Raw genomic sequence first — 24,545 nt, forward strand, 5'->3', positions numbered from 1 at the left:
CCGTTGCTGGCCCGCTGCTTGATGGTCAGCATCTGCTCTCCGGACAGCTTTGCTTTCTTCATCGCTGACGTGGCTCGCGGGCATCCCGACAAGCTACAGGGAACAAGATGCGAGATGGTCGTTAATCACAGGCCTCAGCAGAGCCCCCAGCCCTGCACAGAGAGTGGCCATAGCAAAGCACACAGCAGCTTTACGGTGTCAGGCTGGTTGCCAGCAAAAGGCTATCCTAAAATGGGAGAAACGAGAAAGGCCATATACAGTATGACTGGTCGCGCACACGCCAGGGTGAATGTGTGTGTACTGTGTGTGTCTGTGTGTTCACGCACATGGTTTCCACTGATCACGGCAGCGTGGTGTGGGTTGTCTCCAGGAAGCCCTCACTGTAGCCACGGCAGGCCCGTCCGGTGCTTAATGTATGGGCGAGATGAAATATCATATATATATATATGCATGTAATATTACATATAGAACATACATGTTTATTTCATATATATACACGTGATTTTGCATTTCCCCTATACATCGAGCGTTAGAAGGAGCCTGTCCGTACGCACAGTGATGGTGTGTCAGGGATAAATCTACATCTACGTCCATCCAACACTCGATGATAGTGCAGGTAGATCACAACATTATTAGGAATATCTCTGCAATGTCTATATTAATATATTGAAGCTTTCTAAATATCTCTTCAGACAAATTTTTCCAATACATTTTCCGATGGGGATATTAGCAGCTGTTTTGGGGGAAGACATATCTTTGTATAAACTATTTCCACTGTTCTTCATCCACCCAAAGTTGTCTTTTTGATATGATGTTTGCATCTACTAACTGTATTAGAATTTCCATAAAATGCTAAATAAATCATGGTATTGTCTGAATGTTCATGTGCCCTCAAGGTGATGGTGTTGGGAGGCGGGGACTTTGGGAGGTGATCAGGTCATGAGGGTGCAGCTGTCATGATTGAAGTTAGTGTCCTTATAGAGCTGCCTCGCCCTTTCCCCATGTGAGGACACAGGGAGAAGGTGCCATCATCACCAGAGACCAAATGTGCCTGTGCCTCAGTCTTGGACTTCCAGCCTCCAGAACCGTGACAGATCAATTTCTGTTGTTTATAAGCCACCCAGCCTGAGGCAGTTTTTTTTAGCCACCCAAAAGGTCTAAGACAGTCATCATTACCATTGCTGTTACCAAAATTCTGTGATAGTGAATTGTGTTTGCTCACCCCTTCCCCACGGCGGGCCCCCACAGACAGCCCCAGCAGCAGAGCCCCTCCGTCCCTGAGGCGTGGCGGGCAGGGGACGGGAAGGCAGGAGGGACTAATGCATGTAGCAGATTAGTTAAGATTTTAACAAATTTGTGTCTGCTTGCGTGTAAAATGAGAATAAGTTCAGATGTCAAGTTGACTGTGTCTGTACTTTCAGGCACTGCTACAAATCCCCATGCGAGGACAGTGCCTGAAATACAGGGTCTCAGTTACTGCTTTGAAAGAACTACTACAGATGAGGTTATTTTGGGATGGATGAGTGAGCAAGTACCAGTGCGTGTGCAGGTGAGGGCCACACAGGAACAGCTCTGAGACATGCCTGGAGTCCTGGAAGATAAAGGCTGAGTCCCCAAGATAACTGCAGTGAGACCGCACCAGATTCCCATGTTAAGGAAGACTCAGTGGTGTTGCCCAGAAGGCCACACACCTGCAGCCCTGGGCTGAGAAGTGGGAATGGCTGGGGATGAACGTCCTGTAGATGTCCAGTGACCTTGACTGTGGGACAAGGATGCACCCATCCACTGTGGCTCTGGCCCAGCCGTGCTCACTGGGAGCCTCCAGAAAGCATGGGGGAGCAGCTCGCATCTTTTCCCACCTGCAGCTCTCTGGCCACTTTGACTTCAGCATGTCTGTGGATGGCAGTGAGCTGGCCATGGAGGGTAGAGTGTGCAGGGACAAATGTCCCCAGAGCCGTCCATCCCACCAACTGCCAGGTGACCAGCCTCATGGTGTTTCCTGAGCCAACATGTCTTGAGCCCATCCTTTCTCACTGCAACTGTCCTTGTGGGGTCTTTATTCCCACTGTGAGCCCGAGCCATCCCTCGGCGAGGCCCGTGGACCTCAGCCTGGGTTCCATCCAGGCCACCCCACCCAGCCTGTGGAATGGCCCGCACTCAGTGCTAATGTCGTTCTGGGAGAGCTTTCCACGGCTCCTCCAGAGCAGAGTCCAACACCCAGTCATCTCCTGGAGGCCTTTTGCATGCGGGTCCTCCCTCCCCACAGTTGTCCTTCTGTGTTTGCTCTGCCATCCTATCCTCATCCAACTGACCTCCCAACTCTTCTTACTTAGTTATCCCCAACACAGGCCCTTCCCACCACAAAACCTCTGGCCATGACCCCAGCCCACCAGGACGTGGCCTTCCTTGCAAGCCCGAGGTGCTGTGGAGCGCAGCCGCCTTCCGCACGGGGTGGCTGGCCTGTTGTCTCCTCTTGCACCTGCTGCCCCCAGGCGTGCTCTCTGGATGCCAAGCACGTGCCAGCCACACCCAGGTGCTCCAGGAGGATTTGTAGGGTGCATATCTTTCATCAAAATGCGTGTGATAGAAAGTGAAAAACTACTGACTCCATATAATGTAATTTTTCTTCAAGATTCCACTTTTCCAGGAAACTTTCGAGGTTTCCGAGGGGCCTCCTGTTTGCCTGGAGGAAGGAGTTTGCAATCACAGTCGCTCCTCTGCGCAGCTCCAGCCTGCCATACCCCTGTTGGCCTCAGGTGGCCTCTCCTGCGTTCAGACCTTTCTGCGCACGCACAGCTCCTGCACTGCGGGGCTGTGCCTTCCTGACCCTCTGCATCCGTGTGCTTCATCCTCGAGGGAGCAACCCTGCAGCAGAGTCATTACCTTTTTTTTTTTTTTTCTTTTAAAAGAGACCAAACTGACGTTTTGACAGGTTAAAGTTCCGTAGGGAAAATTTTGCATCATCCATTCCTAACACGTTACTTAAATGTTTTCTAGCTTGGATAGTTTTGGGGGGACCAAGGCAAACCATGATTCTGCTCAGCTTTACGTATGACGAAATGACATAAAATCGGATGAACCTGGGCACAACGATTCTTGGATTAGGAGCGTAACTCCCCTCAGGGCTTCCACAGGGTGGGGTCCTGGCGAGCCTTGCTCAGACGGGGAGGGGTCTTCAAGCACCCAGCACCACTTAGGACGTTTCCTTCCTCTTCCCGTGCTAGAGCCAGCTGTGAAGCCAACCGGGAAACAGCCTAGTAGGGCAGAGGCCCTGCATGGGGATGCCGAGGAAGCTTCCAGAAAACACTTTCACATCGAAGAGCAGCAGCCAACAACAACCAAGGCTCTCGGGTGAGGAATAGATAGTTCCCGGTTCACTCCTTGAACGGGACTCCAGGGAAACCCCATCACTCACTTTCTTCTCGCACTGAGTGGCAGTTCCATGAGCAGGGCCTGGGTACCATTTCTGTGCAGCTCAGGCACCCAGCATGGCATTTGGCTTCACTGCCCAGTGTGGGCCTCAGGTCCCACGTTTGTACGGTGAGAGGTAGACCAGATGGCCTTCAGGATTCTGTCCCCCATGCTTAGAACTTTCTGTGTTGGTAGCACCTATTGTCATCCCAGAGAGGACTTGCTAAAGATAGGACTGAGCACATGTGACATTGTCTTTGACTCTTCTTTGTGGGCTCCAGCTCCTGAAACCCATGGGTCTGCTCAGAGGGTGGGTCCCACTGGGAAGTGTGCCCGTGCCAGAGGCTGCACCAGCAGCAGTGCTGGGATACCTCATTGTCCTCACCCCAAAAATCACATTTCCTCATGACTTGATATTTTAAAAATTCAGAAAGAGAAATACCACATGTCCTCACTTACAAGTGGGAGCTAAAAAAAATTTATTAAAAGAAAGATACAACGATCCCAATAATGTGCTGATCTTTCAAAAGGAGAGAACAGAACTGAAGTTCTCGGAGGTGGAGGGGTGGCTAGTGAGAAATTGGTAAAGAACCACAAAAAATGATTGCATTGTGTGATATGAACGTACCGATTTTCCTGATCTGAGCATCGCATATTGCACACAGGTATGTACAATCAATTATGTTTCAATTAAAAACTAAAAAAAAAAATTCCTTGTTAAGTGTATTTAAATAGTCATATATATCAGTTATCTTCCCACCGCACATTCTCCTACCATGAAAATAGAAGTTATGGGTAGTTAGTTAAGGGCATGGATAGAAAATCCCGATGGAAACTAACTCCAGCAGAAGCAAAGGGAACCAGTGTCTCCGCGGGTAAATGGACTGGCGACTCTGAGAGAGCTGGACCCTGTTTAGAGTGCGCCGCACAGTCCCGTGCTGGGATGCAGGGTGGGACTTGAGGAAGGTCTCACATGGCTTCTCCTAGCCTTCAGTTAACAAAACTGCCAGCTGGGAATAACAAATAGCAGAGTCATTCACAGAGTGTGAGACTTAAGCGAGAGTCTGGAAACTAAGTTAGGAAACACAGGCCCAAAGAATGATGCGTTCTGTTCAAACACGCTTGGGTTCGGTTCCTTCCATTCCGATCCAGTGACTGCATCACCAGCGTGGGTCAAATTTGGAAGTAAATCCTGCCAGCAGGCCTGGCTCAGACCTCTGGCGGAGCGTGGCGGGCTTATGGCGCGGTGCACTGCCACCTACTGGTGGCTGGCGCTGGCCTCCGTCGTGGGGCCGGCAGCCCACGGGCGGTGGGGTCGGAGTGGCCCTGGAGAAAAGTCTGCACGCCGGTCTCCTGCCCGGGAAGGAGACCCAGGCCTGGTCTTGGTGCAGCAAGCGGCTAAGTTCTGAAATGAATTGCAAGCAGCCATTACAGAAACTCTTCTCTAAGACTAATTGCTTCTGAGTTTAGATTTGGAAAGTCACAGGGTCTTAGTGCTGGGAAGTTCCGGGCAGCAAATAGTTAACCGCCTGCTCCACCAGCTTCCAGACGTCTGGCACGAGGCGCCAGCAGCAGGAATTCCAGAGGAAGCTTCCAGGCAAAGCTTTTAAACGGTTTTGAAGGGAAATCTGGGGAGGCCCTGAGATTTTTATCAGGACATCAGCCCAGAGGGGCCTTTTTTTCTAGAGAACATTACAGCTGAAAATAGCTAAATAAGTAAAGCTTTTCAGGGGGGATGAAGTTAATAAGACATGGGGGGAGGATTGTTCACCAGGAAGGAAAATAAGTAATTTGAGAGAAAGTAGGGGTGTGCATGTGTACAGACTTCTGTTCACTGCCCGGACCAGAAGGTGACGGGTTGAGGGGAAACCCAGAGACAAAGAACCCTGGACAGTGCAAGGAATCATCTCTGACCAGCATTCCTAGGAAACAAAATTCTACACGTCCAGAGGCAAAAGCTTCCTTTACACCGAGTTTCACTATTATGATATTTTATTTATTCAACTATTCACTATTCCACCATTACTTTGATAATATTCTGACAACATAATATGTAATTTTATGAGACGTAATATACTCCGTGCATAGTATGTACATTATGCTAATTCTGTTACTGTACATTAAATTTCATCTTCATAATTAATTGACCCACATGACCAAGAGCTTTTTATTAATAAGCAAAACCTTGACGCCGTGTAACCAGCAACAGCCTCCGTGCATAGAACATCGAGAACTCACTGAGCAGCTGCTGTTTGAATTTGCTTCCTGGGACTCTGCTCCGCAGGACATGTGGGGAAGGGGCAGAAGGATGTCATCTGAGTCCCCCATAATTTCTCTCTCCAATTATCTGTTACCATTTCAGTGTGAAGGGTGCCATTGTGTCCCCTTCTCAATCCGAGATCTGGAATTTGGAGTATCTCCCCTCAAAAATAATCTGTGCCAAACAGGGAGCCCTGGAGCCATGGGCAGAGGGAATTGTTTCCAGGACAGGTCCATTGGTGCCAGGTGGACAAATGCGCTTGGCCCGGCACCCTGCTGGCCTCTCTCGCAGGCTGGCCTGCAATTAGCGTCTCTGTTGAGTGAATGGTAGCAACACGGCAGGACAGCAGGGAGCCGCATTCTGATTGCGTTGAGGAGAATTAGGCTTTTGTGCGCAGTTGGATCCTGGCTGTTGTGTAGGACCGTGTTTGTCCGGAAGTCTTTCTCCCGCAAGGTGGAAGATTTTCCAGGTTTCTTTCTTCCACAGGCACCTTTGCAAGGACCAGGCTGTGTCCAGGCCTGGCCTCTGGGTAGGCTGCCTCCCCATAGGACTGCTTGACAGGCCTGAGGGCAGAATTGGAAAGCCCTGCACCTAAGAGACTGAGGGAGCCCTCCCCGTCCCTCCTCCACCTCCCCGCACTCCGGGACAGCAGGGGATGGCGGGCACAGATGTGAGTCCCTTTCCAATGACGCCAAAGTTCAGAGTCAAGCTAGGTGAGGAGGTGCTTTAAATAAGATATGAGAACAGGATGGAGTCTTAAGAGCTGAAATGCAACTACTTTAGTAACAAAAACGTATAATCTCAAAATAAGATGTCATCAAGGGAAGTCTGTTCCCCAGATGGAAGCGAGGGCTTGAGAGACCTCAGCTGAGAGAGTCAACAGAAAAATGAGACTGTCCTGTGTGTATACTGATAAACTGAGGCTCCCCAGAGGCAGGAGTGCCCTCTGCATTAGCTGCAAACTCTTACAGCTGTGGAACTTTAACTAGAGACCACACAGAGGCCCTGCTTGCCTGGCTGAGGAAAGCCTCCTCCAGGGTCCTGCACACAGGACCATGGCCGTGGGCTGCTGTGTGACCACCCAGACTCCTTCTGCTCCCCGGCTCCCTGCCCAGTGCCTGCTCTGTCCAGTGGCGGTGCCTGGCATCTGCCTCCATGAGCAAAGGCAGAGCTTCCTCCAACCCTGAGAGTCCACGTTGCAGAGTCAACACACCGACAGGAAAAGGAGCCCAAGAAGAGACACTGGCAGAGCCGTCTGTGTGGGCTGTCAAGCAGCACATCTGCATGAATTCATGCAACAGTATTTACTAGTGCCCTCAAGTGCAGCGATTATTGCTGGACAGAAGAAGGGTGGAGGTCACGGCATGAGTGGGAGTGGCTAACCTGTTTGTAATGTTTTGCTTAGCGTGTCCCAGGTGTGTTCCCAGGCCTTGACAAACTACTCAAACAGCCCTTATGGCAGCCCTCGGGTACAAACCCCATTACTGCCTCCTTTAGCAGAGGAGACCACTGAGGTGCCCAGGCCATGCAGTCAGTAAGGGTGCAGCTGCACTAGGACCAGGCTGCCCAGTCCTTCACTTTCCATCCTGGCCCCTCTGTATTCACCTGGCAGAGACAAGGTAGTCCACCAGGGCCTGCCCTCGAGGAGCTGGTGGTCCAGAAGGGCAGAAGTCTTGGGAATCCACATGTCCCATGGGGACAGGTGTGGTCGGATGGTGCAAGGTGCTCAGCAGGGGGTGAAGTCTGATGGGGGTTTAAAGACAAAGGCTTGGTTGAGTAGTGAAGAGCAAGGGGACAGCAGGAGGAGGCATGAGCAGAATATTGAGAGCCTTGAATTTGGGTGTGACCCAGGGTGGAGGGACAGATGGGGCTGGGGACATGGCAGGTGCTGATCATTGAAGACCTTGCTTGCCTTGCTGAGGAGATGAGATATAACTTCAAGGCAATGAAAAAGGACTGGAAAAGCATGGTCTGAGAAACAGCACAGTCATGTCTGCATTGTGGGAAGCTCACTGTGGCGGTGGCACAGGAGTGCTGCAGAGAGCTGGGCCAGGGGTCCAGAGGCCTCCAGAACACTGGCAGAAGAGCCAGGTGTGGGGGTATGAAAAAGGAGCCTGGGGCAGCAGCAGCCAGGGTGCAAGAGACAGCCCCCATGTGAGAAGAACAGGAGGAGAAGAGCTGGGCCTGGGCCACCCGCCAGATGAGCCTTTCTGCCTTTATTCTTGGCTGATAGTTTGGTTGGGTATAGAATTCTAGGGGGTAAATTGTTTTCCTAAACGTTTTGAAGGCAGTGTCTTACTTGTTTTTAGTTTCCAGTGTTGCTGTTGAGTGTACCTCCAGAATTCATTCATTCTCTCTCTCTCTCTCTCTCTCTCTCTCTCGTCTCCCCACCCCAGGTTTGCAAACATGATGATGAGCTTCAGTGTGGTTGTCTGTGATAGTCGGTTTTATGCATCAACTTGCAGTGGCTACAGTACATACCCAGCTGTTTAATCAAGCACTCATCTAAGTGCTGCTGGGAAGGTATTTTGCAGAGTGACTAGCATGCACTGTCTGCTGACTTTACGTAGAGGAGATGATCCTGAGTACTCAGGGTGGGCCTGACCCAATCAGCTGAAAGACCTAAGAACAGACTGAGTTTTTCCCGAGGAAGAGCGTTCTGCCTGTGGACTGTACTGTCCGCTCCTGTCTCGGAGTTTCCAGCCTGCCAGCTTGCCCTACAGAGTTTGGACTTGTTTTCTTTTTTCTTTTTAATTTTCTTTCTTCCATTTTCTCTATTCTTTCTACCTTTTCAGAAACTCATTTAGAAACTCCTATTAGTTGGTTATGAAATCTCCTGAATTGTTTCTCTATTGTTTTTATAATATATTTTATCTTCTTTCCTCATCTCCTCATAATTTATGGGAGATTTCCTCAACTTCGCATTTTAACTTTCTAAGGGAACTTTTTAATTTACTTATTTTATAAAAGAAATCTTCCTTGTTCTTTGAATTATAACTACAATGAATTTTAACATTCTTTCTGTCCTCCTTGCCTGTGTGATGACAAACTGTAGACCTTACAAAAGATTTCTTCTCTTTGCAGAAGTGCTTCTGTTTCCTTTAGCTTCTCCTCACCCACCTTCCAGGTTTGCTCATTTACTCTGGTTCTGTTGCATTATTTGGTGCTCCCCTTGCATGGCTGGCCGTCCTCAGCTGCTCACTCACACTGCAGTGACCGTGCCCTTCTCTTGGGTCTGTGGGTTCTGGGGGCGAGCCCTCGCTCTCCTGTTGGGAATGGGCTGTGAGAGGCAGAGGACGCAGAGCATGAGCAGGAGCCCCTTGTTGCAGCTGGGCTCTGGGAGCCAAGGAGGGAAGAGGGAGAGGGGGGCCTCCCTGTCCACCTCTCATTCCTATTTCCAGGACAACACTCAGTGCTGTGCTGGCTGTACCTAGCAGCCCGGTCCAGAGAGTCTGCTGTTGTGGTTGTGGCAGTTGTAGTTGTGGTGGTGGTTGCAGTTGTGGTTGTAGTTGTGGTGGTTGTAGTTGTCATAGTGATTGCAGTTGTGGGTGTGCTGGTTGTGGTTATTGTGGTTGTAGACGTGGTGGTGGCAGCAGTGTGGTTGTAGTGTTTGTAGTTGTGGTTGTAATTGTCATACTGATTGCATTTGTGGGTGTGGTGGTTGCGGTGGTGGTTGTAGTGGTTGTTCTATGGTGGTTGTAGCTGTGGTTCTGGTTGCAGTTGTGGTTGTAGTGGCTGTAGTTGTGGTGGTTATAGTGGTTGTTGTGGTGGTGATAATTGTTGTGGTGACTGCAGTTGTGGTTGTGGTGGTTGTAGTTTCGGGGGTGGTTGCAGTGGTGGATGTTGTAGCGGTTGTAGTTATACTTGTCTTGATGCAGTGTGCTCTGCTGGACCCTGTCTGGCTGGACCCTGTCAGGCCTTTGGTTCCAAGGTCCCTCAGGAGGGATGTGACCTGGGAAGCAGGCTGCTGGGGCACAGATTACCGTCTAGCTGCAGACCTGAGAAGCAGAAGAACGCTGCGCACAGGGAGCGTTGTGTTTTTCTTCCGGACAGGAGCCAGGACCACCGTGCACCTGCAGAAATGCCCGCAGCTGCAGCTGGAGTGCTTGTCAGACCTGCACTGTCCGTGGTGGTGGCCCCTAACCCCACCAGAGATCAGTCATCTGATACTGACTGAAACCAAGCAGTCTTACAAAGTCAGTTCCTCTGTCACATGGGCCAAAGCCCCAGAGCTTGGTGGCCTCGTGTGTCCAGTGACCACCGCACAGGGAAGTGAAGGCCTGGGAAACGCCCCCCATGACAAGGTATGTGAGAGTGAAGCTGTCGGGAGAACTGAGGGGTTGTTATATGGTATTTGGGGGATAGCACTCTGCCTTCTCCTTGGCAACTGGGGGATGTTTTTAGTTTGGATTCTAAAGAGAGTGATTCTTCCTGCAAAAGGCATTTAAATAGTCACTCCTAACCAGGCTAGGCTTGCTAAATGCCTCACTATATTTAGGACACTCTACTAAACATTTCTGATACATGATCCCAGCAATTCTTTCTATAGCCCATGGAGTAGATTCTACAAGGTGTTTTCTGCACTTTGTGAAGGAGGACGTTCCTCCAGCATTAGGGAGGCCGAGCTCTGGCCACTGTGCCGTGTCAGATTCCCAGAATGGTCTTCCCACTCTACAGTGCTCAGTGGTTGGCAGAGCAGGATGAGACATGTCTGGAGTCAGCACTAGCCTGGACAGAGAGCTCAGGTCAGAGAGAGGCTGAGATAGCGAAGACGAGGGGATGTTCCAGTCCAGCCTTGCATCTGAGCAAACCTCAGCAGAAATAAACTAATGACACTTATACACGCATCCCTGCAGATGGTGATGAGGGTCCTGAGCCTGGTGCCACAAGACGTGGTCTACTGGATGTGGCAGGAACAGGCCTGGAGGAAGAAGGACCCAGACTGAATCTGGACAATAACCCTTCACGGATGAAGGACCCTCGCCATGTTTTCGACGAGGTTAATGGAAAGTCAGCTCAGCACCTGCCGTGTGGTCCTCCCTGGTAAGCCCCTGCTGCGCGGGCATGGAGAACACAGGCCTATGGTGATTCACCCAGTCCTTGGTTTTGTGGGGAACTGAGAGAAAGAGGCATTCCTGCTATTGTCCTAAATGTTTGGGCTACATGGGCCCAGTGAGACCTTCAGGGTTCACACCGTGGTGCCCGGGCCAGGCCATGGGAGGCGGCCCCCAGAAGCTGCCCCAGTGGTGTGGACTCCTCCTGGGGTGGGACTCGTGCAGGCAGTCACAGAGGACAGTGAGCGGACAGGCGTCGGCAGTGTCCTCGCGGATGCGTAGTTCATTCTCCCAATTTATTTTACCACCATTTTTGCTAGAACAAGAAGCACTTGCTGACTCAAGGAACAGCTGTTAGAGATGAAAATCAGAGCAAAGGCTTGTGATTTTCAAAGGCTTAGTTTTCTGGAGATGCCGAATCCTAGAGACAGGGGAACTCAGTGCATGAGCTGTTGATGAGGAAGAATGCGTCCTGCTCAATGGAGCTCTGGCGAGTCTCAGGGAAGGGGAGGAGGGAAGAGAGGGGAGAGCAAAGGTGTGTGGATGCTGCAAGGTCCTGAGAGGGCACCCCAGGACGGGTTGTGTCCCAGGGAGAAATGGGTGCTGAGGACAGGAATGTATGGTCCTGGACACACTCGCGGGCCTTCCTGCTCCCCAGGGTGGCCCAGGTGCCCGAGGTTCTCCCTGTCATTGAGAACAGGGAATCCTTTAGGTGCCCCACCCTCCTGCCTTCCTGCCTTTGCTGCAAGGCCTACACTGGGCGACGGGGACATGACAGAGCGACCCATGTGGCTAATGGTCTCATGGGACAAGGACACCCCGGCACAGCCTCACTCGTGCACTAAGATGCTCCATGGTTACAACAGAGGAGACTGCACCGAGCTGGCCCAGAAGAAGTAGACCAGGTTCCTGTCACACGGTGGAGGTGAGGACAGATACCGGTTCACTTACAGAAAATAGCCGTACCTGTCAAATTTGTGTATGCTACAATCAATCACATTGAACGTTTGCCATGTTCCTGAAAACCTACTAATCCCTAGAATCTGGAGAAGATCGGTATTATAGTCTTAGCTTCACACTAATTAGGAGGACTTCGAAGTTTTTGTTTGTTTGTTTTCACTGAGATTAATTTACATATATGGGGACCCAAAAGCCTCGAAGAGGTTGGATTCTCCATCAGTTTATTGGAGATAAAAATGATCTCATTTGTGTGTATTCTTAATTTTTTTTTTTTTTTTTGTACTTTAGCTTTCCCTATAGAATTACAACAGGCCAAGTTTTGGGGGGTAGAGACTATATTGAAATTTGTATTTCTCTAAAGATCCCAGCACAGTGGCCAAGGAGCAGACAGAATTCCAAGGTGGTCCAAAAGTTCCCCAGCTGTTGGATGCACATACACATGCCTTGGATGTAGGTGGGCCTGGGAATATGCTGGAGAGTTGCTCCCGTGACTAGGTGACACTATATAGGACCCCATGCTGGCCTATAGAGGGAGGGTCCAGCTGCCAGGCTGTGAGGGGGCCACACAGCCAGGACTAGGGCACCTCTATCAGCTGAGAATGACCCTTGCCAGTTGCCAGCAGGAAAATGGGGACTGAATCCTAAAGGCACAAGAAACTGAATCCTTCCAAGAACCCCAGTGAGCTGTGGAGTGGACCATGGGCTCTGGGGACCCTGCTTGCAGCCTGGGGAGGTCTGAGCAGAGGACCCACCCTTCCAACCCACAGGAACTGAGCTAATAACCAGGCGTTGCTTTAAGCTGCTCTGTTTGTGCTACTTTAGAGAACTAATTACAACACTACTCCAGGAAACTACTGAAATGCTAGCACCGTGCTCATGCACCAGGCTGACGTAGAAGGTTCTATAGAAGCTGACGTGCATCCGTTCAGTGTCGATGCTTACTGGACCCCCGTGCGCACAGCCATGATGGAGAATATGCAGTGTTTCCGGAGGAAAAACTCCTGCAAATAGAAAGCAGTCACGTCTCAGCCCCAGTCACTCCTGTGCCACACGCTCTGTTGTTCAGGTGGAGGAGGTCCTGCAGGTGTAACCTTCAGCTTCAGGCTTTTCACGGGGCCCTTTGGGATTTGCAGTTCAAGACAGACGTTCTATCTGAGCTTTTCTCTCCCAAATGCTTTCCTCCAAATACTTATGTATGGAGATTTAAATCAAACCAGTGGAATGTCTGGGGTGCATTCAGGAGGCAGTGCAGAGGTAGCATCGGGGGCGCGGCTGAGGGTGCCTGCTGCAGGGCCTCCCCCTCGGAGGCGCATCAACTCCAAAGGGCAGCGAAAGCCTCCTCGTGCAGTGATGGGAGCAGTACTCCGGCTGTGCACAGCGGGCAGCCCTCAGGACGCGGGGAGATGGGAATGAGGATCCCAGGGACGGGGCTGTACCTATCAGCGCTGCGGTTCACCACGGGCCCGCCGCGTCCTGGGCTCTTCTCTGGAGGCGACGAGGAGGAGCGTGTCCTCAGCAGATCTTGCTTGAATGCCCCACCCCTCGGGTGTCCCAGCCCTCTGTAGAGGGTAGTTCTGAGGGTTCAGGGCAGATGCTGCCTGTCCTGCCACCTTTGGCAACAAAACAAATCTAGGAGCAGAGGTTGAGGCTTCGACAAAGCACAGAGAATGTCCCTCTCTCTTCTCCCAGACATGGCAACCCGGCAGCATGACTGAGGGGTTCACGCTGAAGCGTTCCCAGCGTGAGATGGGGCACAGGTGGCTTCCCAGGATGAAACCGTGTTCCACCCCCTCCAGAGCACTTGCTCCTGGGGTGGGACCACTGTCCCCTTGGCCCTCCCCCCGCCCTCCCTCATCTCCTGAGAATCACAAGGAGACCCAGAATCTAGATCTTTCTCCCTGTGTTGTAAAGGAAGTACGACTGTTTTAAAACACTTGGGGAAAACAAAACAAAACAAAAAGCTCCCACCGGGTCTAGAGGAGCCCCTGGCAATGTCCTCATTCCCTCCACCCTCTGGCCCTCACGAGTGTCCAGGCCGGCCCAGGAGAAAGGCCAGGAGGCATCAAGGCTCGGGGACTTGTCCACGGCAGTGTCAGAGCTGCAGGACATGTGGATTTCCACGCCCTGACGCAGGGCATTTGCATTGAGCTTCGGAGGTCTTGAGTGAAGAATGATGGGACCCTCCCAGTGTCCTGTCACGGTGTGGTCTCCGCACAGGACAGACGGGTCCTGGACCAAACAGGAGGACATCCTCATGGTGGGCCACAGGCAGTGAGCGTCCAGCCAGAGAGGAGAGTTGGGGGCCATCTTCCCACCGTACTGTCCCTCTGTCCCCAGAGCCTGTCCTGTCAGGCTGTCAGTCCTGCGGGCTGCTTGTTCATGACTGTTTCTTGAACACCTGCACTGTGAGAGGCCTGGGCCAGACCTTGCAGACACACATAGTGGACGGGGTGAGGATGGTCCTCTGCTGAGGACGGCCACACAGACCTCAGTCAGGTCCCGGCCCTCCTCCTCATGGGCGGTGTGCTCACGGCACGTGGCCTGTCCTCTGTGAGTGGGTTCCTCATCCCCAAACTAGGAACTAGGCAGGTCTCAGCGTGCTTGGTAGAATGCTTGTGTGCGCCTCTGCAAAAGCCACGACTGCTCAGCACCACAGACTCGAGACGGCACGAGGGTCTGCTCTTCCTCTCAGGGGCACAGGCTGCACTTCCTGGCATCCCCTGCATCCGGTGATGCCATGGGACCGAATTCTACCCACGGGCTGAGAACGAGGTGAGAGGCGCTCCTCCAGACAGGGACCCCAAGCCTCCCCTGGGACCCTCTGCGTCCCTTCCCTCTCTCTGGCTGTGCAATGAGAGCAACCCATGGAAACTGTGTTAAAGATGCCAGAGCCATCTCTCCTGTCCCCTGCCCAGTTCTGCACGTGAGTGGAATGCTGGGCCAGTGCTGGGTCTTTGTGTTCTGGCAGTTAGCCTGTCCTAGCTCGTACTTACACTAGAGGAGACGGTTCATTACAAACACTCACATGCTGGTACTCAATGTCATGCCTTGTTTTTGCTACAGTTCTCTTGGGAAATATCAAGCAAAACAAATGTTCTAAAAAAGGCCATGTCCTCATTCATAGTGGGCTACAGGGGAACTGAAAATAAACAGATTAATTCACATGGTCCAGGAAGAAAAAGTTTAAGAGGGTCTAGAAAGTGACTTTAAAAAAAAAATTATGTTCGTCAAGGCCCTGTGAAAAATACGACTTACTTCTAAAAATATCTGCTTTTCAGAGTTAGAATCAGTAAACTTTAATTTTGGAGAACCTTCCCAAATTTACTTAAACTGGAGTAAAATTGAGGGGGTGGCAAAGGAAGATGTTCAATGTACTTATGGTGCGAAGGAGTGGGTGTGACAGCTGAGTAACTCCCCCCTCCCCATCCTCATGCCCTTCATCATGTGCCTCCCCTGCATTTACTGGGCCCTCCATGTACACAGCCTTGGGCTCAGCACCTACCAACGCTCCCCGCCCAGGCACAGTGAGGGCCTTTCCAGGAAGACAGGTGGGTCAGTGTGAGCCGGGGCACAGCAGGTCACGCTGCCTCCCTCCCTGTCCTCCCCACCTCACTCCCTTGTGCTCAGCTGGCCAAGGTCCTGGAGTCTCACACCTCTGGACCGTTTCTACATCCCTGCTGATGCATTCATGTCTACTGTCAGGTTCCAGGTCCCTCAGGTCTGTATCTAGCAGACACACAGCTACCTCTTAGTTTAAACACAGACCTGAACCCCTTTTCAGAAAATGAACTGAGTCTCAGATAGGTGAAGACATTTCTTACATGCTGACAGGTGCAGGTGCCGAGCAGGCACTGTGGATACGCAGGAGCGGAGCCGTGGCCCCTCTGCACACACAGACAGGTGTACAGTGCAGCACGGTATACTGCAGGTACCCAGCACTTGGCAGAAAGGGAGGGACCACTGTGCATGGAGAGAGAGTCACAGGCAGGTTCACAGGTTGATGAAAGTGATCAAAGTCACCAAAGGGCAGAACAGCACAGAAGAGAAGGGCTCCAGCAGCTGGAGGTGGGCTGCCTGGCCAGGAACCCTGGCTCTGTCACTTACACTCTGTAGGACGTTGAGCAGTTATTAAGGTCCTTTTGGCTCAATGCACTAACATTTAAAATAGGGATAATTATAATCCCTATTTCACTGGGTTTGTGGAGCAGACTAAAGTAGTTAATGCACTAGGGTGCTTGGCACATCATAAGTCCTAGGAATCAACGGCTGGCATGATGTTGGATGATAAGGTGGCATGCATGAGCAGACAGGTACGGGGGAAGGCACAGGGTCATGAAGGGCTGGGTTACATGAGGTGTCCTGCAGGAGACTCATTGGTGGCTCTGGATGGCACACCAGAGGAGATGACCCTGGAGACGGAAGCAGGCCTGGGGCGAGGAGGACCATGGGTGCCTGGCAAGAACCTCTCGGTCAGTCATCCTCCCAGAGTCTCTGTCCCTTGCCCACTGCTCACTGCACTCTGCTACCAGCACCTCCTCTCCTCCTCCTGCCCCTTCTGCCACCTGCACCTGCACCTGCACCTGGTCAGTACTCAGTTCTGCTCCTTTTCTCCACCATCGATAGCTGAGCGTCATGGAGGGAGATGCCACCCTGCCTTGCTGACAACTGACAAATGGTTCCCGTCTGGTCCTCTCTCACGTTGCCCCTGATGATGACCCCAGATATCACCACTCCCCAAAGAACCTGCCTCAGTTGCCCTGCCTGCTCTCAGGGGCTGATGATGTGCTCATCTGCATGACTCAGGAAAGCCCCACCTGAGGCAGGAAGCCCTCTCCTCGCACCTCTCACTTCCTGACGTGTTTACATCTGCACTCGTCCTTCTAGTGACTGGTTTTCTTGCCTCCACCAAGACCCAGCTCTGTTTAGGCCTCCTTTCCCCTTCCATGTCTTGGATTTCTTTCTTTCTCCTGCTTTCATATCCAAATGCTATGGTTTGGATGTGTGTCCCTCCAAAGTTCGTGTTGAAACCTATTCCCCAGTGTGGTGCTATTAAGAGGTGGGGTCTTTGGGGAAGTGCTAAGTCATGCAGGCTCCTCCCTCATGAGTAGGATTAGTGACATTATGGAAGGCTTCACAGAGAGTGCACCCCTTCCTGTCCTCCTGTCTTCCGCCACATAACGACACTCCTCCAACCCTGTTTCCACCTACCTGGTGGACATTGCTACTTAAAGGTCCCACAAAATCTCAAACTAACATATTTAAAATGAAATATTTGTTTTCCCCCTGTTATGGACTGAATGTATCCCCCAAAGTTTGTAAGTTGAAGCCCTAATCTCCAGTGTGGAGGTGGGGCCTCTAAAGAAGTAATTAAGGCTAAATGAGGTCATTAGGGTGGGGCCCTGATCTGATGGAATTAGTGCCCTTGTAAGAAGAGACTCCAGAGAGCTGTCGCTCTCTCTCCACCATGTGGGGACACAGTGAGAAGGCGGCTGTCTGCAAGCCAGGAGGGAGCCCTCACCAGGAACTGAATCACCTGCGACCTTGATCTCAGACTTCCAGTCTCCAGAACCCTGGAGAAAACAAATTTCTGTTGTTTAAGCCACCCAGTCTATGACATCTTGTTATGATGGCACAAGCTGACCAACATGCCTGCCTTTGTCAAAGCTTAATTCTTTCCCCAGTTCTTGGCTTCCAGCTTCACCGGTCCCTGCAGCAGCATATGTTCCTGGCAACTTCTTCTGGCAACATGCACTGACCAGGCCTATCTGGTTCTCCTTCCTGAACATGCTCTAATCTCTGCCCTTCCCTCCACATGAAAGATCTGTCCTTAGTGCCTCTCATTGGGGTCCGGGCACCTGATGACTTGTCTCCAGGTCCCCAAACACAGGCTCAAAGCCTCTTGACATAGCCGTTCTTCCCTGTGGTTAAACTCAGCTCTGGCCTCACTTCTGTAGGGAGCCCAACCCTGTTTCCCCATCTAGACTGGATGCTTCTTCTCTGTGTTCCTGATCTCTAGCCAGTGCTGCCTGGCTGTGCTGTGATATCCTTTCCATCTGTGCACAGTCTCCTCCAGACCCCAGACTCCTCCTCTCCTCCAAAGAGCGGAGACCATGGTGCTCACCCTGTAAACCAGACCCTCACCCAGGGCTTGGTTGTACTGTGTTGGCTGAATGAAGCGAGTGGATAATGTCACTCAGGGCTCAGGAGGGAGGCTGGGCTGCAGGCTGAGCTCTCCTTGCGAACGTACCTACAGGATCCCATTTCCCATGAAGCCTCTCTGATTTCCCTGCAGCAATCATTGGTATCCCCAGCTGCATGCTCCTGCTGCATGGACCCTGGGCTTGGCATACGATCCACTCAACGTGCCTCATGTCTTGAGGTCTTTATGGAGACAAAGGCTTCGAGCTGGGGGAGTGGAGGGCTCTGCTGTGCCCGATGGGCGGCTCTGGATGTGACGTGGGCACTGCACAGCCCTGCTGGTCTCCCGGCTGCTGGCCGGCCCTGCCTTCACTTGTGCTCTGGGACTGAGGGCAGCATCCTGTCCTGTGTCTTCTGAACTTCCACTTCCTCATGCACAGAGTTGGTGTTCTCCATACTGACTTCTGTCATGTAGAATTGTCTAACTGACTCTTCCTTTCTGGGCTTTTTGACTTGTCCCCGGTTGTAACCCTCGTTCCTAGGAAGGACAGGCCTTGTACGCCGGAACTGAGAGGATCTCTTCTTGGTCGCTTCAACAGCCACACATTATGTCCACTGAGAAGGCCATAGGGACCATGGATCCATGCACCAGGAGCCCGACTGTTCTTCAGCATGCAGATAGGCACCTTGGTCCTGCCGTCAGCTTACTGGGGACTCGGCTGTGACTCTGATGTGCAGATGACAGGTGGATCTTCAGTCACATGTGAGGAGAAGCCTCCCGGTGGGAAGTGTCTTTGACCTCAGATACTTGAGAAACAGCAGAAGTGAATGCATCATGACAGGCATGAGTTTACGATGTGCCGTCTGTCATCAGGAAAACAAAGGCTTGGGTTTTACTGTTTTAGTCTCAGTAGCATGTCTAGCAGAGACATTTGTTTGACGTATGTGAGAGGACTTTTCATTTTAAGCACTGTTTTTTTAGGAGATCTAGCCAGTCCTGAAGATAAAGTAAAACGTTTTCTATTTCCTTTATATTAGATCTGCCTTTGTTCAGACATGACTTAGCTTAGGGATCAGGGACTGGGAAAGAACCCCCCCATCCAATCCCTGAAATGCATAGAGAAGGTGACTGCTTTAGGATTTGCAGCCATGAACTGGAAGACAGTCCATGTGTGGATGGCAGATGGGGACTCAGAAGCTCGGGGTTGGCTCTGAATGTTCTAGGCTCTGTGTCCGACAGGGCGGACACCATGGCAGATGTTACTGCTTCCTCTGCTGTTTACATGTCAGCACGTGCTAGAAATCAACTCTTTATCTTCTAACTAGATTGTCCCAATTTGGGGGGGAAAGAGAAATATACTGGGTAATATCTGTTTTACTCTAAGCTTAGCTTCTGATCGTAAAGCCACTGTGTTTTCCCAGCACGTGGGTCACACGAGCAGATGCATGTCTGGACGTACCAACAGGTGGCCTGGGCAAGTCCTCGGGCTTCCGAGGCAAGAGAGATGTTGTAGACTCCCTAATAAGCTAATTTTCACACACTTGATCTTGCCTGGTATTAATATTTTAACACTTTCAGAAAATAATACTTGATCCACCTAATAAAATAAATGAAAGCCTGCTCAATAGATAAAAACCATGTTCAGTGGGATATTGCTCAGACTTAAAAAGGAAGGAAATCCTGTCACATGCTACCACGGGACGACTGAACCCTGAAGACATATGCTGAATGAAATAAGCCAGTCCATAAAGACAGACCCGACTGATTCCGCTCCCACGAGGTCCCTAGAGTCGCCAGATTCATAGAGACAGAAGGTAGAAGGGTGGTCTCCAGGGACTGGGGAGTGAGATGAGGAGTTAGTGTTTAAAGGGACAGGGTTTCAGTTTGGGAGGAGGAGATAGTTCCAGAGATCGGTGTCGTAGCAACAGGTAAACTTAACACACGGACCCACGCACTTAATGGCTAAGATGGTACATTTCGTGTTTTGCCTTCTCTCTCACCACGTGTCCTCTTCCCTCAGTTTTCCCATCACACACAGACATGTTCATGCCTACAGACAGGTGCCGCTGCCCGGCCCGGTGTCAACACGTGGCAGCTTCCTTTTACCTCCTCAGAGGCGACTGCACTGGCAGTTGAGAGAATTCCGATCGTGTGTTCAGGTGAAATAACACGTCCGCGTCTCAGTGTAGCTCTGCCAGCCTACGGTGGAACACCTAACAGGAATTGTGTCTGAGACACTGAGATTTTCGCATGTAGAATGCGAATGCCCAGGGCTGGCCGTCCCCAGCACAAGCTGTGGTCCCCCAGGCTGGGCAGGGTGCTTGGGGCAGGGCACTTGGGCTGGGGTAGGGTCCTTCCCTGGACCTGTATGGCTCTCCAGGGACCTGGGACCATGAAAGAGGGAATCTGCTGAGGCCTGAGGCAAGTGCGTGTGGCCACTGAGTGGAGGCCAGGCCCCCGGAGCTCTGGACTGAGGGCTTCTGGTGTGGAAATTGTCTGGTGGTAGGAGCCCGCGAGCTATGGCCCACCCCTGAGACTACAGCCAGTGCATGCATTTAAACAAACTCTCCGCTCCGCAGAGACCCTGGGGAGACGCGCCCCGTGGGATGGAGAAATGAGACAGAGGAGCCACGGGGAGGCTGACAGGGGCTTGAACAAAGACTTGGTGGTGTGGGGGGTGTGTCTGGGGATGGGTCTGAGGCGGGGTGCGCTCCCGTGCCGCCTCCAGGCCCTGTGCCCTGACCTCTGTGGCCCCCGAGCTCCAGGCTCTTCCTCCCGATGAGCTCTACGGAGCCTCCTGACATGCGGTTGGTCTCCTGACCCGGACACGCCAGTTCCACCAAGTGTGTGGAAATCAGCGTAAACACCACACATCTCGTACCACATGTTAGCTTCGCAAACTCACGTGGATAAAATCTAAGCATGAGGGGAGACTTTCCCAGATGGCGACGCCTCGGCAGAGGCCCGTCCCCAGAACAGTGGGGGACCCAAGCATGCTTGCGTTTAGTCAGAGAAATGGAACTTGTTTTTATTGGGGTCACGTTAGCAAAACACGTATGCACGTACACGTATGCCATATGAGCTGGGTTTTTAAAGTTAAAAAAAAAAATATTGATCCAAAGATTTGGGGAAATAGGAATTTTGTGCTGGGCATTTTGGCACTAGCTGCCAAAACTTTAAATTTTGATTACAGGAATGCTTCCTGAAGAGGGGGTTGCACAAGGACACACAGATGTGTGCTGATGCAAGTTTACTGGGGAGTTCTCTGTGGCATTCAAGACTAGAAAGCAGACAGGTGGTTCTATGTGTGGGAGGGCAGCTTTGTGCTTCCACAGGACACATCCCCCCACATGGGACGCCTGCTGCCTGCTGGCCCTGGGAGTACACCATGAACAAGCCAGGCCCTCGTGCCTGTGCAGGGATTGGGGGGACACTATGAGCTGTGTGTGTAAGAGTGGAGCAGATGATGCAGGGGTACGTGAGTGTCCATGTGTGTGTGTCCCCATCGCACGTGTGCATTTGTGTTCAGGGCAGTTTCTAAAAGAAGACGGTGGGGGCAGCTGCCTTTGGGACAGGGAAAGCACATTCAGTTTTTCCTCTTTAAACCCATTTATACTGCTTCAACTTTCTGCCTGAGCAGAAATTTCTTTAATAATTAAAAATAAATTCTCCTTAAACATTTTTAAGGGTCAGGGTCACATACTCCTGAACACACCATGATTCCTACAGGTTTGCCTGTCAGCCTCTGTGCATTCTATACTTGACATGCTTCTATAGATTGATTCAGATGCATGTGTGTGTGTGTTTTGCAGAAAGTAGCTTGATAGAGAAGCAGAAGGGAATCCTGAAAAATCCCTCCAAGGGACCTGCCACTGGCCGTGTGCATGTGGCACCCGTGTCTGCTCCTGATCGTCCTTTCCAGCTGGTTTCCACAAAGCTGGGGGAGCCTAATGGATTCTGTTAGCCTTTGAGGTTTTGTCCACTACAGTGAGCCCATCCAGCACCCTCTGAGTACACAGAATAGGCCTCTTCCTCTACGATTATTTAATCGCAGATATTTCTTTTTCAACTAAGCAATTAAAAAATAATGGGGTCAATTGGCTGTTATGGATATTCTCTTGTACATCTCTGGCCCAGGCATTGCACATGAGGTCACTGTGCAAATGCCATCCTCTTTCCCCAAGGGAAGCCTGCCTGCAAATTTCACCAAGAATAACTAAAGATATGTATGTGTGTGTGCATGTGTAAGATTAAAATCTATTTCTTACTGTGGATTCTGATTTTTTTAAAAAATAGAAAACCACTCCCCTAAAATATAGGTGTGGTTGAAAGAGTTTGTGCTCTTCAGAATAAACTGAAGACTTTTTCATCTTTCCCCAAACCTCTGAATTTCATTAGTTCAGTATGACAGGTGTCTTTCTAAATGCACGTGAAACAGAGGTGGAAACCTGCTCACGTCACAGCCGGACATGTCAGATGAGATACTCCCGTGGATCGCCCAGCGGGCTGGCGGGCGGTGACCACTCACCTGCGATGCGTCAGGAAGCTGCCGCTGACGTGTCCAGACCCGTCGCATCCCGGTGTGGGGCAGGACATGCCTTCCGTCTTGACCGACTTCCAGGAGAACTGGGAGCCATTGAGGTACCCGTCCTTCTGCCTCTTGGCTGCTAAGGGACATCCCGACGCGCTGCGGTGAGAGGCATACTTCCCGGTGATGTGGCCCTGACCATCACAGCCAGGGACTGGACACCTGCATGGGACACGGGAGGCAAACTTTATTGTCTTGCTTCGTAGACTTGGTGGCCTTGGAACAAAGTCAAAATAGCCGTACATAAAGGAAAAAGAGAACAACCATGCTATACTGGCTGAGCCAGAGGAAGAGAGAACAGAGGCAGAAAGGACGTCACTAAGACACCACCTAGTGGAAACATGGAACGTTTCACCCTCGCAGCAGGCTCAGCCCGCAGCTGATGGGAGCTTTGCTGGGTCACCTGCCTGCGCGCTGTGAGAGAGATGGACTCAGCAGAGACACACGGGCATCTGTGTGAAAGACACTGCTCTGGACAGAACAGTAGCTTTTCTGGTGGAAAAATGCAAAGTCAATGGGCAGTTGGGAGATTACTTTTAAAAAGGCTATTTTGGGGCCGAGCCCGTGGCGCACTCGGGAGAGTGCAGCTCTGGGAGCGCAGCGACGCTCCCACCACGGGTTCGGATCCTATATAGGAATGACCGGTGCACTCACTGGCTGAGTGCCGGTCACGAAAAAGACAAAAAAAAAAAAAAAAGGCTATTTTGTAAATCTATGTCCTTCTCAAGAGCTACAAAATATTTATTTGTTTGGCTGTGTTCTCTGGAGGCCATAAGATACACTTACGATGAGATAAGATTTTAAGCTGCAGACATAACATCTGTTCATTGCTCCTGGAACAGTGTTGGTGCAGAAAGCGACAGAAAATCATCGGCTAGAGCTGGAGCTCGGCGAGAGGCTGCCCGTGCTACCAACCTTCTCCCCGACGGGTGATGGTGAAGGCCGGAGCCACCCCAAGAAGCAGACAAGTGTCTCAGAGAAGGGACAGCTCAGGCTCAGTGCCTCACAAGCCCCAAAGTTGGCAGGTTTTGCTTGAATTTATTTTAAATGACAAAGTTTGCATTCTACAGAGTTTGTCTCCTTATTTTGATAAATTTTAATGTATCTTAATATTTACATTTTAATTCATTTTTCTTTGGTTTTAATTAAAATTTATTTCCAAAGATATAACGTGAGATTCAAGAGTTAAGAAGGTGGTGCCAGGCTTTCCTGTGGGTGTGTGACCCAGCCCCACCAGGCATTGGTACCGGGCACGTCCCCATTGAGCAGCAGGGCTGCCGTCCAGCAGGCTGGAAGCTCAGTGCCCACCACCGTCTCAAGTCCCGCGTCTGAACTAGGCAGGATGTAACCAAATGGCTCCTGTAAGCTAGAGCTCAACTAAAATACTCACCTTTGGTGTTATATCTAACACCTCCTTTAAGCATCTGGCTTTCCCAGTAAATTCAGCTGTTTTTCCACCAAGGACATAGGGAAGTTCCTTGTGATTTTGGTCACTTAGGATATCAACTTACTGTTGGACATCACCTGCAGCTTTTTGGCCGATTAGCAGATATGCTCTGGTTTTGGGTCTAAGTTACCTGATCCTGCAGTTTATTGAAGTTTCAAGGAGTGCCACTAAGGCCTAAGGTCTCTTTTTCTTTTGGACGTTCGCTTGCTCACTCAGGTGTCTTGGCCTCCCTGGCACGCGTACCTGATGGGCTCCTGGTCTTCCTTGTCTTCTTTGCTCTGCGCTATCCTGATGCCACTCTTCTTTGCTCGCGGGCAACCTGAAAGGCTAAACAAGAAACACGTGTGAGCGAGCATCCCAACTGCGGATCCGCAAGCTTTCCTGGCGAGTGTGCAGGCTCTGCCTTATTCTCTCCCAAAGCCTGTGCTCTAGGTATGAAGTCACCAGGAGGAGGGTTTTTTCAGATGTGGCCGCCCCGTCCTCTCAAGGCTCCCTTCAAGGGAATTATGAGACCGACTAGGCTAGGACGCTGGAAAGTGGGGAGACGTTGGTTGGCCTGTAGAACTGAAAGCAGTCAGGAGTACCAGGAAAGATGCCAGCGAATGCCTAGTTGGGAGAGAGGGGCAGAGAGGGGGAGACAGAGAGACGGGGCGCACACACGAGCAGAAGCAGGGTCACCACCGCAG

The 24,545-nt window shown here is 51.2% G+C and overlaps 1 protein-coding gene across 4 annotated transcripts in view; it reads right to left on the bottom strand.

Moving 5' to 3' along the window:
- Nucleotides 1-24,545, bottom strand: part of MYT1L (myelin transcription factor 1 like) — a 182,391-nt gene that overhangs the window by 15,608 nt on the left and 142,238 nt on the right. For all 4 annotated transcript variants that reach the window (XM_063077850.1, XM_063077849.1, XM_063077848.1 and 1 more), the window contains exons 15-17: nucleotides 24,103-24,186; nucleotides 22,353-22,574; nucleotides 2-93 (exon numbers count right to left, since the gene is read on the bottom strand). In XM_063077850.1, coding sequence (XP_062933920.1) covers nucleotides 2-93; nucleotides 22,353-22,574; nucleotides 24,103-24,186 — 398 coding nt within the window. The remainder of the gene's footprint in view (nucleotide 1; nucleotides 94-22,352; nucleotides 22,575-24,102; nucleotides 24,187-24,545) is intronic.

Source organism: Cynocephalus volans, chromosome 14 (genome assembly GCF_027409185.1).
Source record: "Cynocephalus volans isolate mCynVol1 chromosome 14, mCynVol1.pri, whole genome shotgun sequence".
In the NCBI taxonomy this organism is placed as follows: Eukaryota; Metazoa; Chordata; class Mammalia; order Dermoptera; family Cynocephalidae; genus Cynocephalus; species Cynocephalus volans.